At 30.6% G+C, this 18,673-nt stretch overlaps 1 protein-coding gene across 2 annotated transcripts in view; it reads left to right on the plus strand.

Moving 5' to 3' along the window:
* LOC107453315 (extracellular serine/threonine protein CG31145) overlaps positions 1-18,435 on the plus strand; it is a 40,340-nt gene extending 21,905 nt beyond the window's left edge. The window contains exons 3-11 of one of the 2 annotated variants that reach the window (XR_015432997.1): positions 292-534; positions 2,661-2,785; positions 4,102-4,180; positions 6,369-6,461; positions 8,480-8,592; positions 11,235-11,525; positions 13,755-13,836; positions 15,210-16,137; positions 18,024-18,435. Coding sequence is in view for 1 of the 2 variants with exons in the window: in XM_087160879.1 (XP_087017005.1) it covers positions 292-534; positions 2,661-2,785; positions 4,102-4,180; positions 6,369-6,461; positions 8,480-8,592; positions 11,235-11,525; positions 13,755-13,836; positions 15,210-15,486 (1,303 nt within the window). In the remaining variant the exon portion in view is untranslated. Of the gene's footprint in view, positions 1-291; positions 535-2,660; positions 2,786-4,101; positions 4,181-6,368; positions 6,462-8,479; positions 8,593-11,234; positions 11,526-13,754; positions 13,837-15,209; positions 16,488-18,023 lie in introns of those variants that run through there. The other variant, XM_087160879.1, reaches the window with a different exon arrangement.
* Positions 18,436-18,673: the final 238 nt, after the last annotated feature.

Below are 18,673 nucleotides of genomic sequence, written 5' to 3' on the forward strand. Positions count from 1 at the left end.
ATATATATATATATATATATATATACAATATATATATATATATATATATATATATATATATATATATATATATATATATATATATATATATATATATATATATATATATATATAATATATATATATATAGTTTCTTGCTAACGCGTAAGTTATATTATAGTCTAGATTAATTGTATTTATATAAACAATTAAAAAAAAAAAGTGTTTCTTAAATCGTGTCTCATACTCTTAAACATGGATACATTTTGAAGAATCACCCTTAAATATATATTTTTTTTTTTCTATTCAAAGGCCGTCTGTTACTCCCAATTACTCAACACCAAAACAACCTTTCTCAAAGAAGGGTTTGAAATCGCGATTCATCAGAGAGTGCATCAATATAAACATCACTCGTAGTCCTGATGATGATCGAGACACATTTAATGACTTGGTTGAGATACTCCAGAATGAAATGGGTGCCCAGACAAGATCTGGCCGTCATCAGTATCAACGCAAACGCATCACCATGAAGGATATCCATAACATAGATGTTGGGTGAGTTCAAAAAGCAAATTTTGAAATTCATTTTCTTTTATGTCAAATACCATGTCCGCCAAATTTAACAATTTTTAAAGAAGTTTTTTTCCCTTTGGTAAAAATGACTTAAAATGAAAATTACTAAACTAAAAATTACTTACATCTCGTTACACTCGATTTTTTTTAAAAGTTTTTATAAGCGGAGCAAGTTGTCATCTCTGCATAGATGCCGTAATATACCGTTACCCTTTAGATTTTATTGTAAGTAGTAATTTATAGATGCCAACTTGTACGGCCATTGAGAAATTATTTTCGTAGTGGAAGTAATATTTACATTTTAACGTACAAATCTGAATTTTAAAAATTAAATTGTTTTACTTACCACGATAAATCAATATTTCAAATCTGTATAGATAAGCCTATGTTTGTTAAACAGCTTAATTTTTAGAAAAATTTTACTACATTAACCCTTTGACGGTCAGGGAAATGAGCAGTTTTCGTTTCATTAATTCGCGCAGTATTACGTGCAAACAGTTAGTCGAAAGTGGTATCTGTTTTCCACCTCCGTTCTTCCGAAAATGTCACCCTTCTCTGGCGATGCCAACTGCTCAGTCTTCTGGAATTGTTATAATAAAGTGGTAGCAAATTATGTAGTAAATTTCGTTGGAGAAGGACAGTTACGCCTACTTTTTAATAGAGTAACCGGTAGAAAATGTTGCTTTAACGTTGCATTTTATATGTTATCATAGTTTTTGATATTTAGTGGTGAAAAAATTACTTAAAAGGAAAAATACTAAACTGAAAGTAACATGACTTTCGCTATCACTAGGAAATACTATTTTATAAAGCGGGGCAAGTTGGCATCTCTGGATGCGGTAGATAGCTCGCCTCACGCGTTTTAAAAATTTCTTAAAGTATTCGTAGTACATAAATAACAGTTTTTACGTACTTTTCGTTTTTAACATAGTCAATGCAGAATAATAATGGCGAACGAGCTCAGCTCGTCAGCACGCATTGGGGAAAAATTTCATTACGCGAGTAGTGCTCGTTACTAACCATTACGGTCAAAATCTTGCTCCCGAGCGGAACTCGTTTGCGCGCATTGTGAGGCACGATTCGATTGCGAGCTGAACTCGTTCATAACCGTCAAAGGGTTAAGTATTGTAATTCTACCACTATCTAAAATCTTTCTCAACTACCGTACAAGTTAGCAACTATGATAATTTATTAAATATAGTTAGGTTATTGTTTTACGCTTATTCTTACTTTAAAAAAGGAAATTTATCCCATTTACTCATTAACACGGTAAATAACTACAAACTAAATTTGCAAATACTAGACAGAATTTTTTGTTTTTTTAAAAAGTTTCGCATGACATATCTGGAAAAAGTGATCTATTATGTAAGTCTACGAATTGTTTAGAAATAGTGGTGGATAAAAATCTACTAAATTGAATTTATTAAACCAAGAATCACAATTAATAAACTACCACTTGAAAATATTTATTCGCTGTCCGTAGCGGATAAATATTTTTGACTGGTAGTTTTTTAATGTGTAATTCTTGGTTTAAAAATTTGATTAATTAGATTTTTATTCACCACTATTTCTAAATAATTCGAAGGCTTATATAATTCGCCACTCATTTAAAATGTAAACAAAATTAGCCAAATATCTTCATATTTTAGTTTATAGTTATTTACCGTTTTTTAAATTATTTTGGTGCGTACGGGGCAGTTGGCATCTCTGTTCTTTAAATGAAAAGTTACAATCATTTAGGCGCATTCATATGTTTTCATTCGAAAAATAAAAAAATATTTGGACATGCTGAAGTTTCATTATTTCCTGTATTTTGTAATAATTTTGAGATTTTTTAAGCCCAGGAAAATACCATATTATCAAATAAATGAATAAAATCCTCAGTTTTTAGGGTGCAATATTAACTCGACTATTTTGGCACTGTATGTTTTTTATTTATTCTACACATAATACAGTTATTTAGCCTCGTAGGATTTTTTTTTGTGTGCATAGGTATAAGTACCTTTTTAAATTTATAACTTAAGAAAAACACTTTACTGATGATACAATATCCGTTTATAAAATATTTATTAGGATTTTATCATAATATTATTTGTTTTTGTGTTCAGAAAAAACTTGACCCTCATGGAAATGTTTCACTTGGATATTAGTGACCAGGACTTGTACACAGAAGACGATACATTGGTGCAAAACTTACTAGTAGAAATGTCAAAAAATCAAATCGTTCATGTTGGTAAGATAACCGATGCGTTTTTTCCCTCTTTTTACATTGTCGCGCCAATTATAGAAGTTTAGCTATTTTCTATTATCTTACAAATTTTTATTAATGCTGGGTATTAAAAGATTAGTACAGTACACGCGCAAAAAAAAGGAATATTTTTTGATCTAATGATCGGATCTTTGGATCAACCTTAAGGATTCGAGGGAGTGAACTCGAATGTGCAAATTAATTAGTGAAACTGGTATTTTTAGTAACGAAATCAGACGCAAAAACGTTCGTTCGCTGAATAAACATTCCTTTTTTTTCAACAAATTCGGATTTCTGACCTCCAAAGTATTAAGCCGCTATCTAGGAAATATGTTCCTCATAGTTTAATCAGGAGAGCGATCCAAAGTCTGAACCCCTTGATGTTAATTTGCGTTAATTTGACTTTCTGCGCATGTCGCCATATCCGGATAACTTTGGAAAATTTTTTGCACTCACGTGTAAAATTCGTTTTTCCAAACATCTTTTTCGGCAAATATTCATTATTGTTTTATTTAATTATAGCAGAAATTTTTTTGAACAGTGAGACATATAATTTTTCATATCATTTTAAAGTGTGTAAAATTACAATGGCGGAAAAAAAAAACATAATTTGAGCGAAATCGGTTAAATAGTTCTTGAGAAATTGAATTTTAAAGAAGTCGTGTAATTAAAAATTTGATTTCTCAGGAACTATTTAAACGATATCGCTCAAATTTTGTATTACATAATTTAAGTGGCCTAAAAAATTGTTAACCTTATAATTTAAACTTTTTTCGACAATTATTTAATAAAATTATAGAAGATAATAAATATTTACTGCAATTAATTTATTTTCATAGAACCATCTTTGGATAAACGATTAATAATTGTGAGCTAATCTTTTTTAATTCGCTTCAGAAATTATCTAGATATGGTGAAATACGTAAACAGTAAAATTTACATTAAGGGGTCCAAACTTACGATTACTCTCCCGTCCAAACTATGGGGAAATATTTCCCATATTGCGACTATTCCCTATATTCAAGGGGTCAGAAATCCGAATCCGTATTTTTATTCAAAGAAAGTAAGTTTTTGTGTCTGATTTTGACTTAAAATGTCATAAAATATCGTCTGCACTCATTAATCAGCTTAATTGAGGTTACCCCTTTGAACCATTAAGAATGAATCCTAGATCATTAGATCAAATGTTGATCTGTGTGATCTTTTTCTTTAGCACACTGTACAGATTGTATTTCTAAACACTATTCATCAGCAAAAGTATTTAATTCGCAGTATGAATGAAATTTATTGTTTTTTTTTAGAAGAGAGAGCTGGTGGGACTCAGTTGAAATTAATCATTACATTTTATGATGGGAGTCAAGCAATGATGAAGCCAATGAGGTAAGTTTTGATTTATTTTTATGCGATATATTCATTATATTAGCATACCTGCCAATTTTCAATGTTTCCGAAAACGGATTTTCAAGTTGTAGTAAAACAATTACCGTAAAACTGTCTTACTCAAAAATATATTTAAATTTTGACTAGGTTAAAATTTGCTATCGTAAAGACTATTATAAGGATCCAGTTTCTGCAAAAGCTTTAATAAATTGGTAGCGAATTTAATAGGAAAACTTGTAGAATAAGGATAAATATGTCTACTCTTTAAAAATGTCACCGCGAGATAATTGCTATTAAGTTGCATCTTATATGATACTTTAAACTTTCGATATGTAGAGGTGGAAAAATTCTTTAAAATGAAAAATAACTAAAAAAAACTTAAATTTTGCTACCACTTAAAAATATCGTTTTGCAGAGTGAAACAAGTTGTTATCTCTGATGTTATACTTTGAAATATTGATTGATTTAGTATCAGCACTGCAGCATTAAAATTACACAACATATATACAATTATTATACAATTTTAAAATTCTTATAATATTGTGGTTGCTAATTATTAAGATGTAAAGCATCTTATTTTTAAAATGGTGACTGTTGATGGTGCCTCAGCGGAGACATCGGAGTGCAAAGGGTTTCAATACGCGTCCGGAGCGTAGCAGTTGGCATCTCTGCTACTATTGTTTCATTTTATTTGATAAAATTCTTTTCGCTTTAGAGTCTTTGGAAAAAAATTAGTAAGAAATTAAGTGTATCGTATTATTGACCACACTAAACATACTTTTCAGCAACTGCGAAGTCTTCAGAAAATATTTTTCATAGTGGTAACAAAATCAATGTATTAATATCATAAAGAATTAAAATTGAAGGGATTTTTATTCAAAACAATTTTCCGGCCGCGTTTGGGATGTGCAATGTCAGATGTAAAGAGGCTGATTTATATGTCATTTTGGCCAAAATCAATTTAATTATCAAAACATAAGTTTCTTGACCAGTGGAGAAATTCTTCCAGGTGAAAACGAATTGTTAAAATATATGACTTATTAACCGTTTGAATTTGAACTATTCTTTAAGCCAATTAAATGGCTGAGCACGTGAAATATCCTCAGTGGTAGATGGATCATGGGTTAGAGTCCCCTTGCCCCCGTCAGGCTAACCGTGTGAGGTTCTCGTGGTCTTCCTATCTATGTAACACAAATGCGGGTCAGCTCCATCAAAAAGTCCTCCACGAAGGCAAATTTCTCTCAATACTCGATCTAGAAGTTCCCTTGTCTTCTGGATTGGGTTCAAAATTACAAGACTACGGAGTTGAACATTAGTAGCCGTAAACCCATTAAATTGGGTCGGCTGTTCAACGACGGTTATAAAATAAAATAAAAAAATTAAATAGCTGATAGTTCTTTAAAATCAGGGCTTCCAACTATAACGCTTTTTGTAAAATATTTTATAAAGTGTTAAACAATGAAACCCTAAAGCTTCCTTACTTAGCAGAGATGCCAACTTGCTCCGGACAGCAAATATATATTTTAAAGTGGTAGTTTATCAATTGGGATTCTTGGTTTAATAAATTCAATTTAGTAGATTTTTATCCACCACTATTTCTAAATAATTTGTTGGCTTATAAAATTCATCATTTTACAGTAATTATGTTATGCTATGCATTTAAAAAAGCAAGCAAAAATAGTAAAATATTTGCAAAATTTGCTTCGTGGTTATTTACCGTTTTTTCTAATTATTTTGGCGTGTCTGGAGCATTTGGCATCTCTGAACTTGGTCACTGTTAAGTTATGCTACACCGTTTAAAAAAGTAAGTAAAATTAGTCCATTATTTGCAAATTTTAGTTAGTAGTTCATCGTTTTTTATCTTATTATGGCGCGTCCGGAGCAGTTGGCATCTCTATATCTTAGTTGGAAAAGCCATCGTTTCGTACTCTGAGTACTAAAGAGAAAGTAAGTATAAGGGGTTCTGTAAATTTTTATTACCATATAAATACTACATTTTAAGTTTTCCAAGGACCGTATGGTCCAGGTAAAGTAAAGTTTCAGTTTAAGATAAAAGTTCTGCAAGTTTTATGCTTTAAAATCGGAGCATCAAAATCTTTATATTTAACTATATATATAGAGTGTGTTATCAAAAGAAACTTAGAATTTAATCAAAGCAAATGACAGATTCTCTCTTTTCGTCAGACAGATTTGATCGAAACAAAGAAACACTCCCAAACCACTTCTATTTTGTTGACTTTGAACGACACAACAGCGAGATTGCAGCATTCCACCTGGACAGGTAAATAGTCTCTCCCTTTTATATATATTTACCTTTTATAACAGAGGTTTACTTTATACTTTGCTTTGTTTTATTTGTGATAAATTATGTAAAAATACTCGTGTTACTACATTCATATAGCTCGCACAGTTCTTAAAAAAATGACACATTTAAAATTAATGTCTATTTTATTATCATCTAACTACAAATTTTGTTTGAATTAACATACACTTTCTATTAAATAAATAAGCTTAGATCAAGTTTATTATAAAATTAAAGGTTTTTTTCGAAGCTCTTTTGTCAAAAAATGAATAAACAAATAAAATAAAAAGCCTCAGTTTAATCACCTTAGTTGCTTAAAGGCGTAATTTTAAACAAAGGTATTTAAGCTCTTTCGTCAAAAAATAAATGAATAAATAAATAAAAATAACAAGCCACAATTGAATTTCCTTAGCTGCCTAAGGGTATAATTTGAAACAAAAGTATTTTTTCGAATCTCCTTCGCTAAAAATATGAATAAATAAATAAATAAGAAACGTTCGTTTAATTGGCTTAGTTGCCTAAAGATATCATTTTAAACAATTTACACCATCTTGCCATAAAGAATTATCTAAGTTTTAAAATGAACTTACAGCTTGAATTGAACTTTTTTTTAAATTGCACTTTGGTGAGATTTTTTCTATCACAATTCAGTTATATTTCAATCGCAACTTCACGAGTTTTTTCGTCTAGAATAAGGAGTTCCTTAAGTGAGTGTCGCCAAACTCCTAGGCTCCGTGGAGTGAGACTAGGGGTGTTGCCAGGTGTCTATGGCTTCAAGTATAATGTAAATCTATTAAAAGTAAGTTATTCACAAGAAGAAGGAAAAAGTTTCACGGTAGAATTGACGGAATTTTTGATATACGTAAAATGTGAGAATCGAGTCCTTAGTGAAAAATTTATTAGGCTTCTCATTTCCCTTGCTACTTCCTTACCAGTGCAAAGCTGGCAGCAATTTATTTGCTCTTAAGAAAAGCAATTGCTGTTCTTATGAGCAAATGTCTCTTGAAAATGGAAATTCAAAAAGAAATACGAGTAACTATATCAAGATCTATTCAACGATTTGAAAAGTTTCGCAATGCAATATAAGTTCACCCATTACACTAAAATTCCCATATTTTCGAGTACGGATGGTAAATAACCACTTATTTCTATTTCCTATTATGATAGTAATACTTATTAGTATGTTATATATTATTATTTATATTTTTAATACTGTATATTATTTTTAATATTTATTTATAATATTACAAATGAAGTATTTGAGTAGATTTTTCAGTGTAAGTTGACATATAGGATAAAAGCGAGAGTCACAAGCCTCTTATTCATCAAAAGAAAAAAAAAAGGCTACGAAGGGTTGCAACAAAAATGACCGGAATTAACACATGCCAATAATTGTACTAAGCTGTTTTTTTTCCTTTTCATTAGTCAGTATTTTTAGTTTTTTCATGATAAAAATTGAAATAATTTTCATGTTCTCCCTGATTAAATTCTCCATAATTTCTAGAATTTATTATTAGTAGAATAGAATTTATATATGTTTGTTGTCTACTCTTTCAAAAATATTTATATATTCTAAAGTGACGGAACATATATTCTATAGTGACGGACAATTACGCATATATCGTACTATATACGCTGCTTAAATGTTAGATTTACAGCGATACTGACTTTTCTACTTAAATTTTTTCATAACAAAATATAGTTTATTACAACGAAGTTAACAACCGCGTGAAATTTAAGTATGTATGTTATCGAAAATCATATTTATTAACCTTCCTTACTAAATTTCGAACTTGCTGCGTTATGCTCAGAAGACTTATGCCTCCCAAGAATTTATCAAGACTTTTGGAGGACTCTAATCTTTGCACTAGTATAGACACGACAACAACAACAACAACATGTAATAACTCAACTTAGGATCTTCTCTTTGTGAATATTAAATATGTGTTGATTCTAATATTAAAACTATATAACACTTTAATATTTAAAACTTATAGAATTCTTGGCTTCAGACGATGTCCTCCAGTTGTCGGCAGAATATTGAATATTACAACTGAAATATATGCTGTGGCTGATGATGATCTCCTGAAAACATTCTTTATTTCGCCTGGTAGGACAAAACTATTACACTAGGTCAAAAAAAATTTTTGTTGCATGTATACAAGTACTTGATCTTACCTTATTGTGTATTTAGAACTCGAGAAGTAAAGTTATTAGGTCTACCCATGTAATTTGAATCAGATTTAATTATCTGATTGGTTTCTGAATTGACATATGCCACGATTTACCGATTATGACGTCATTTTCAGGTTTCCAATTCTAGTGTGGGAAATTCTGAAAATTAGTTTTGTTCCAAAAACAACAGATTTTTTTCAAAATGGTATTTTTTAATTCGGAGTATTTTTTGTGTGAATGTGCAAATTTATAAGGAACTATGAGAAACGTATCAGTTTATATATACTGCTCCTTAGACAATAACACTGATGTGTTTTTAGTTTTATGCAATGTAAATTTAGTTTCATGCTCAATTACATGTTTACTTTAAATTTAAAATTAGAATAATACAATAAAAGTCAAAGTAATGCAAAAATGGGAAAAAAGGTGTTGTAATTTTCTTGTTTTAACGAAAACGTGTCGGTGTAATATTAGATCTAAAGGTAAAACAGAGCTGGATATTTTACACTTAAATTGTTAACGTGCCATAGTAGCCAAAATATGTTGTTTCATTCAAAAATGATATCATAATTTTTCTACCATTATTTTATTTTTTATACGACACTGCGACAACTGTGTTCAGAAAATTTAATGAATATTGTTCAAAATGAATGCTGATGAATCTTGTTCTAAATGTTAGAAAAACGCTCAGTGAAATTTCGAAAAAAAATAATAAAAAAATATTAAAAACGAATGAAATATAGTGTTTGTTGTAGTGTTTGAAATTGTAGTATTAAACAGCGCAGGTGCGGAAATAAAAACATATTCCCCTAAAGTTATGAGAAAGTTAAATTTGAATCTGGAAAAATTTCAAACGTTATTGGCAATTAATAAAGTAATTTATAGAAATTTTTAAAAAAATAGTTTGTAAAAGAAAGGAATCATCTTGCTATTTAAGAAATGCCGAAAAATGCCGCTGTGCATCTTTTAAAACATATTTGAATTTATATATCTGCTATGCGATTTATAATTTCAGAAATATTTAAGATATAAAACTGTCCATGGGTGAAAGCCCTTATATAGCAAGACGGAAAAGAGAAATTCCTGGTACGTAAAACATTTCATTCCAGCATTTTTTTCGAAAAAAATGAAATATCTGTAACTATCAAGATTTCTTTTATAATTCTGGCATATATATAAAACTGCTTCTTTTCCAAGATAAAGTAGTTATTGCTGAAATTGTTAAAAAAATAATAAGTAAACTCCTCCCCAAAACTAGCTATAACTGGAAAGGTTTAACTACCAGCCTTTCCTCGTTTCCGTCTCGCTTTCACCCCTGAAACTGTCATGTAATTAAAAAAAATAACGTCAAATAACGCTTCGCGATAGAGGTGGTATGACAACCATTTTCTTTTACTTGCTAATGCTGTTCGCTAAAAGAGAAATTCAGAAAGCAGAGAAAGATATGTCAATATATAAAATGATACGAAAATGTCAAATATATAAAAATCTCAATTTTGTATTTTTTGTTGCTTATCAGCCGTTCGGAAAAAGAAAGTAAGTTGTAAGTTTATTTACTTTTAGATACCCGATTCTCTGCTACGACAGGAGTGGTAGAAAGAACGCGATAACACATTTCAGTTTATGATGTAAAATGTTATGGTCATGTGTTAATTTTAAACATAAGACCTTCAAAGAACCTAAAGTGTTTTATATTTATTAAAATGTTCGAAGTTTCCTCCTTTTCTTTATTTGTTCTTTTGCTATTCGCAGTACCATTTGTCGAAATTTTTTTTAAAAATAAAACCAGGAATTCTAGGATAAAAAATTTATTATGTTCTTTTTTTAAGGAACTTTAACTATTTTCTACTGCTATTGCTTCATCAATTCACTATTAAGTCTCGGAGGTGAAGCACAAGCCTTCTTTAACAGTAATGCAAAAGGTTCTTTTATAAAAGAAAGTGGTATACGGTATTTATCGTTTAACTCAAAGATAACGTTCTAACCTTAAGCGGCTGGTGGCACAGAATATATGGCTCAATAAAGTTTGTATATAAATGTTCAAACTTGTAACGAAAGTATGCAACACTTGCTTTATACATTTAATTGTAAATACCTACCACTGTTTTTTAATGAAGACACCGATTGCATGGTTGTATAATGGGTTCATGTTCTTTCACAGACATAATATAAGACCAATTCTGCAAAACTCAATTCCGTTACTATACTAAACTCATGCCTACCAACTTTTAATCCCTTCCATTTTAATTTTTCCCAGTGGTAGTAATATGGAATAAAAATTTTAATTGTAGGCAAAAAAATACGCTGTATTTGAAAAAGCTGCAGCTGACAACCATGACAGTAATACATATCAATGCATATGTTTATTTTTTTTAAGAATAGTGGTGATAAAAATCATTTTAAAATTAATTTTATAAAAGAAAAAAGCAGTATATATTTCTTACCACTATAAATATAAAAATAACATTTTACGCCAAATGCGTAAAAGTTGGCAGGTATGTAAACTACACAGGAGATAAAATTAGTAGTTACAAAAGCTATGCAGATTATTTTATTTTGCATTTGTTTAATCCGTAGCTCAGAATTACTGTTTCCACGGACAGTGCAGCTACTACTGTGACACGGGACACGCCATTTGTGGCCAACCAGACGATATTGAAGGTAGTCTTGCTGCTTATCTGCCACCCGATCAACTGAGTGGCCGTAAATCTTGGAAGAATCCGTGGAAAAGGACGTACCATAAACGCCGAAAAGCAGCCTGGGAAACCAACGATGATTACTGTGACGCTGTTCGTAATCAGAAACTCTACAACAACACCAAGAGGCTGGCTGACCTGATTGATGTGTCCATTTTTGATTTCCTTATTGGTAATAGGGGGTCCAATTTTTAAAAACTAACTTCTATTTTGAGACAATTACATGATTGCGTATGCTGGTATATTTTATTCATATGCCGAAGTATCGAATAAAATGAAATAAACTAAAAGTTCTGTATTCCAGTTTCGAAATATGTCCTGATAAAGGCATACGTCTGTTTTCCTCTAACAAAATCTGAAAATTCGAATTCAACGGAGATCTACGGTTTTCATTCTAATTCAGATTAATGAGAATATTTTTTTAAAAAAAGGCACGTTTCTTCTAAGGTTTTTTTAAACGCATGTTGAATGAACATGCAAAAAAACAACAACATTTATATATATATATATATATATATTTATCATTTTGCTTGTTTTGAACCAAATCGCTGTGGCCACAACAGTGGTTGTTGCTGTCGTAGGATAGTAAGGCAAAGAGTGCGATTGTTCTTGTTTTCCAGTGGCGCCATCTATGGTCAAGAATTCGACTTCTGCCGCACCCATACATTACATCTGTTTACATTATCCGAAGCCATTCATGAATTCATTCACCTACAAATCGTAATTTTGACCTGAACCAGAAAACGATCTATCTCCAATTTAGTACCCCCAGAGGTAAAATTCGTTTTTGTAACATGGAGGACTTTGTGACCTGATATATTTAACGAGCACTAGTCACCATATATTTCATGGGGAGTTTTCGGTCGGCTGGATTCGAGCTCCCGCTCTAACGAACGCGAGTCCAGTGCCCTGCCAACCAGGCTATCCCGGCCCATGGTAAAAATGTTTCATGGGGATGTAAGAGAAGTATGTGAAATAAAATGAAACAAGTAAATACATATTTTATCATTTCCCCTTTCATTCATTGGATGCAAAATAAGTCGCAATTTTGTCCCTTAGTATTAGCTGGTACTTATGACGAAGTACTCTCAAATATGTTTGCAATCTTACTATATAAGTAAGAATATACTACTATAAATAACTTTCTGCAACCTATCTAAAACTAAACTCAGCGGCGCGACAGCCCATAGAGGGCCAAGATCTCAGTTTTCTTGACCTTGGGCTCCGGGGTGCAGGAGCAGATGTTCCGGTCAGGTGGACAGCCGAACGCGGAACCCCCTGTGTTTAATTCCCTAGCATGCTTGGTACTCATTCATCGACCCACTGAAGGGCTGAGTCTACCTTGCCCGGCCCGAGGATCGAACCAGGGACCTGTGGCACGACAGCGCAAAGCGCTACGGCTCAGTCACCAGGCGTCAGCAAGCTATCTATTTTACTATAATCTACCTTACTATGCTATCTTACAAAAAGTAAATTTCTTCTGAAAGAGCAATTGCTCGAATTGGAAATCTAAGAAAAAAATCCTACATTTCACTTTTTTTTTAATCTAATGAACTGAAAAGACCATTGAAGAGCTCAGTGGAGGAAGTAGGAAAGAGACAATTTTAGGGGTATTTATTTATCTGGGAAATTAACATAAAGTGAGTACTATTACTAAAAAAGTAATAAAAATTAATAAATATTTATTAATAAGTATTTTTTGCATGGAATTTGGATAAACGAATTTTACAATTGGATGCAAAAATTTTTCAATTCGTTTAAAAAGTTCTCGAGAAATGGCGATATACGCAAAAAATAAAATTAATATTAAGAAACTTTGAACCTCTCTTCTAACCAAAATATGGGGACCTATTTCCCAGATTGAGACTACCAGTTATATTTTGGGGGTCAAAAATCCAAATCATTCATAATAAAAAGTATGCTTATTCAGAGCAAGTACGTTTTTGAGTCTGATTTTTTAACTTAAAATATCGCCTGCACTAATTAATTAGAATATTTGAAGTCACCTCTTAAAATTAAATCTTAGAACGTAAAGATCCGATCATTATATCAAAAGTTATTCAGGATGGTCCGTTGATTACTTTGTGCACTGTACATAACGGTAATTCGATTAAAAATTGTATGAGTTTTCAAACCTGTAAGCATGACAACTTTCCCCTTCGTGCTAAATTTCAACCGTGCTTAATTCATCAAGATATGGTACATTAAACATTATTTTTTTAAGTGAGTAATATTCACAATAATCAAATAAAGTCTAAGTTTTCGCTTTAAAAAATAATGTTAACATCAAAACTACTTTTTAATTTGACTCAGTTTCACTGCAATTTATGTTCTGTTATGTTGTTTATGTAATTTACAGTTGCATTTACTTAGTTGATTTAGTACGTTTATTCTTTTATAGGAAATATGGACCGCCACCATTATGAAACATTCAAAATTTTCGGAAACGAGAGTTTTATTTTGCACCTTGATCATGGAAGAGGGTAAAGTATTAATTTATATGTATATATATAATAAAGAATAATTTTTTCAGTAATGAAGATTAATATAGATTAAAAATTGTATTCTTGATTTAATAGAAATTTCCATATAAATTATAAGATCGATTGCACATTAAACTACAAATGCGAAAAAAATATCTCTAATTTCCATCGTAAAGATACTCTACATAGTATATAGAACATATTTCCTAACAATATATATCTATAAATTAAGTAGTCTATATTTCTCTAATGTGGCATCACAAATTCAGGTATTTGTCTACCTTTTGGCAACGCTATAGTTATTATTCATTTTGTTAGATTGTCCTTGGATATACGTTAAGTACTTATTTAGAATGATTTGAATTTTTACAGAAATAAAAACTTAGTTATAAAGTAATTAGTTAGATTTATTTTTGATCCTAAAATGGCTGTAGAAGTTTCGAACATAAACGGTGCTATGGTTCTGCATACTTCCATACCAATTATTGATGACGGAGCTGGAATTTTCCGAGAACTATTTCTGTCCTAGCTGCTCAGTGGATAAAACGTTCGCCTCCCAATGAAAGAAACTGGGTTCTAAAATAATTTTTAAAGGTTGTTGTTCATTTACGTCGCACTAGAGCTGCACAAAGGGCTATTGGCGACAGTCTGGGAAACATCCCTGAGGATGATCCGAAGACATGCCATCACAATTTTGATCCTCTACAGAGGGGATGGCACCGCCGCTTCGGTAGTCCAACGACCTGCACGCGAAGTCGACCACTTTACGGTAGAACAGTTTAACGAGGATCAATACCGCACACTCTCGGTCCCTACGCAGACTGATCCAAGTGGTCACCCACGCGCACACTGACAGTAGCCAGTGATGCTTGACTTCGGTGATCTGCTGGGAACCGTGTTTTAACGATCAGTCCACTACTGGAAAGTTTTTAAAGGAAAATAGAAAAGAGTTGCATGGAGATGAAAGTCAGGCTAACTGCATATTTTTATAAGCATATTTTGATCACCATTTAAATATGGCAGTCATACAATGAACAGTTTTCTCAAATACTTCGTTAAATTTTCATTTTTAGTGAATAGTTTGATGCGAGAACAAGGTAATTACAGTTTTTCTTCTTCATTTAAGTCTAGTTTTGATTGTGTACAATATTTATAGATGTTTCGATAAAGTGCAAAAGTTGAAAAAAAAACTAAAATCAGTTCTCTCTTGTATAGTAAATAGTTAGAGAAAAAGATTATCCAAACTTATTTTCTCTAACACTTCATTTCCCTATCAACAACTAATTGTGAATCTAGACTTACCTTGAATCTATCTTCTCTTTTACTTTCTTAAATTATAATACAACAAATTGTATAACATTAAACTTTTCTAGATTTGGAAGATCCAAACATGACGAAATATCCATCTTGGCTCCCCTGTACCAATGCTGTTTCATCCACGCCACCACATTCGAACGTTTGCTTCAACTCCAAATCAATCCCATGAAATTATCTACACTAATGCGCTGCTCAATGTACAGCGATCCCTTGAATCCGATTCTGAACGATGCCCACTTGAAAGCTTTGGATCGAAGACTTCAAATTGTTCTCCAAATCGTAAGACAATGCTTCCAAATGAAAAGTGAAAAATTGATTCTTTATCATGGATAGGATCGCTACAAGTTTTTTTTGTAATGTGAGAAAATCTGAATCGTGATAAATCCTGATATCGTTCAAAATTTGATACAATCTTATACAAGACAAGTTTAATCTTATCATGGTGTAATTTAATCCTTCATTTTAATTGCATGATACTATAATTTAGCTGGAACAGAAGGTTCAGTTTTACACTGTGTGAAAGTTGATGCGAATTGACAAGGTAATATGGTTCAAAACGTCGACATTATGGCTGAACATTGTAATCAATTATATACCAATCAGTCTACATAAATTATACAGCAGTATAACGGGGTAGCTTCACATGATAAAGGTAGAACATTAATTGTGGTAGCTAGAGCTTTCAATGGTCCTTCTTGCGTTGCAAAACACGTATCTGACAGATCAACTGAACTTATAGTTATGTAAAATATAGATCATTCTGATTTCCTTTATTTTTTGCTATGCACAAAGAGAGAAAATATTACTCTTATGATTTAAAATATTAACACAGATTTTTGCATTATCTGAAGGTGCAGTGTGTATTCGGAACGATTTGCTGCTTATTAAACTTGCTAAGTTTCTGAAAATTTAGGTAGCACAGTAAGATTAAAACTTATGTTATAAATTCTTTATCACCGTAAAGGAAGAATGCTATTTAAATGAGTGAATCAGCGTGAGCAAGATTTGGGTTTTCACGAAATTTGAATATTTTGATGAGCTATTGTAACTGACTAAGAATTCACTTAAAGCATTTAGACACTTGAACTAGCATCAAAAGGATTTTGGTGGTGCAAGGTGGTTAGATGAAAAATTCGGACTTTCAAAAGGTGTTAGGTGGCACCGAGTGTTAAAAATCAGCATACCTACTGCATTTTATATTGGAAGCTCGTATAAAATTATATTTTTGATTGATTAGAAGTTGTACAAATTTTTATAATTAGTTTTTATGAAACAATGTGCACATTTGTTTTGTGTTTGAAATAAATCTAGTTATTTTCTAGAAGAAAAAAAAAGTTGTTGAAATTTCTTTCATAAACATTAATAAGGAAAAAAAATTCTCAAAAAAAAAAGAAAAAAATGCGGAGCTGTCAACTTCTCCGCTTCAGTCAAAAGATTTTATAAGATGGTAAGAAATTAAAAAAAAAAAAAAACTTTCTTACAAATTTAAAAGATTCTCCATGAAAAAATATAAAACAAAATGGCGTATAGTAGTAAAAATAAGTTTAAAAAAATTTATTAAACCTAGAATCAAACTTAAAATTTTTTTAATTTTTAAAACTATTAAATTATTATTAAAACTATTAAATTATTATTAAACTATTAAATTATTATTAAACTATTAAATTATTATTAAACTATTAAATTATTATTAAACTATTAAATTATTATAACTACTATTAAACCATGAAATGTTTTTCTATAAAACGGAAAAAGTTGAAATTTTTCTGAAAATTGGAATTTTTTCTGTGATTTGAAAAATATTGATGTAAAAACCATTACAGATTAATCTCGTCTAAAGAAATAAGTGAAAGTTGAAAATAAGCTTTTTTTTTTTAAAAAAAAAAAGTTGCTTTATCGTACATCAATAATATGTGAGATATCTTCCTTTAAAAGTTTGATAAACCGATTATTGTTTGACAGCAAATAATATACTGATGCAAATTAACTTTATCAAAGAAGTGGTAGTAAATATACATTTAAATTAAATGGTTACTTTCTTCTTTAAACTACCACTTTAGCTAAGAAAATGCACTGTGTAATGAAGCTGATTTATGGAAACCAACTCGTATGTTCGAGTAGCACACTATGTTTAATCTTTTGCTTACGACTGGTATAATAAGTGGACCATAATGGCTTCATCATGCTAAGTGTCGTAAGCAAAGGTTAAAGTGGTAACGAAATATCAATTAAAATAATCTTTATTTATTTAATTTTGCCAGTATTAAAAACTTTAATACCCGATAGTTAGATCTTATATAGAAGTTTAAATTGATTTTAAATACCGTTTATACTGATGTATAAGTCGATCTTGTATTTATGATGACAAGATAGCAAATTTTTGGTAAGTCGGATGTATAAGCAGAGATGCCAACTGCTCCGGAGACGCCAAAATAATTAAGAAAACGGTAAATAACTTCAAACTAAATTTTGAAAATATTTTACTATTTTTCCTTGCCTTTAAAAAGTTATAGCATAAAGTAACTACCATAAAGTGGTGAATTATATAAGCCTACGAATTATTTAGAAATAGTGGTGGATAAAAATCTACTAAATTGAATTTATTAAATTAAGAATCACAATTGATAAACTTCCACTTTAAAATATTTATTTGCTGTCCGGAGCAAGTTGGCATCTCTGTATAAGTCAACTGCTGAAAAAACCAATTATGAAAAAAATATTTAAAACTAAAATTCGTTCCGGTGTAAAAATATTTTTACGTCGCAGATTTATTAACACAGATTTTTGCATTATCTGAAGGTGCAGTGTGTATTCGGAACGATTTGCTGCTTATTAAACTTGCTAAGTTTCTGAAAATTTAGGTAGCACAGTAAGATTAAAACTTATGTTATAAATTCTTTATCACCGTAAAGGAAGAATGCTATTTAAATGAGTGAATCAGCGTGAGCAAGATTTGGGTTTTCACGAAATTTGAATATTTTGATGAGCTATTGTAACTGACTAAGAATTCACTTAAAGCATTTAGACACTTGAACTAGCATCAAAAGGATTTTGGTGGTGCAAGGTGGTTAGATGAAAAATTCGGACTTTCAAAAGGTGTTAGGTGGCACCGAGTGTTAAAAATCAGCATACCTACTGCATTTTATATTGGAAGCTCGTGTAAAATTATATTTTTGATTGATTAGAAGTTGTACAAATTTTTATAATTAGTTTTTATGAAACAATGTGCACATTTGTTTTGTGTTTGAAATAAATCTAGTTATTTTCTAGAAGAAAAAAAAAGTTGTTGAAATTTCTTTCATAAACATTAATAAGGAAAAAAAATTCTCAAAAAAAAAAGAAAAAAATGCGGAGCTGTCAACTTCTCCGCTTCAGTCAAAAGATTTTATAAGATGGTAAGAAATTAAAAAAAAAAAAAAACTTTCTTACAAATTTAAAAGATTCTCCATGAAAAAATATAAAACAAAATGGCGTATAGTAGTAAAAATAAGTTTAAAAAAATTTATTAAACCTAGAATCA

The sequence above is a fragment of the Parasteatoda tepidariorum genome, chromosome 4 (genome assembly GCF_982258835.1).
Source record: "Parasteatoda tepidariorum strain Cologne lab strain chromosome 4, Ptep-v5.0, whole genome shotgun sequence".
NCBI lineage: Eukaryota > Metazoa > Arthropoda > Arachnida > Araneae > Theridiidae > Parasteatoda > Parasteatoda tepidariorum.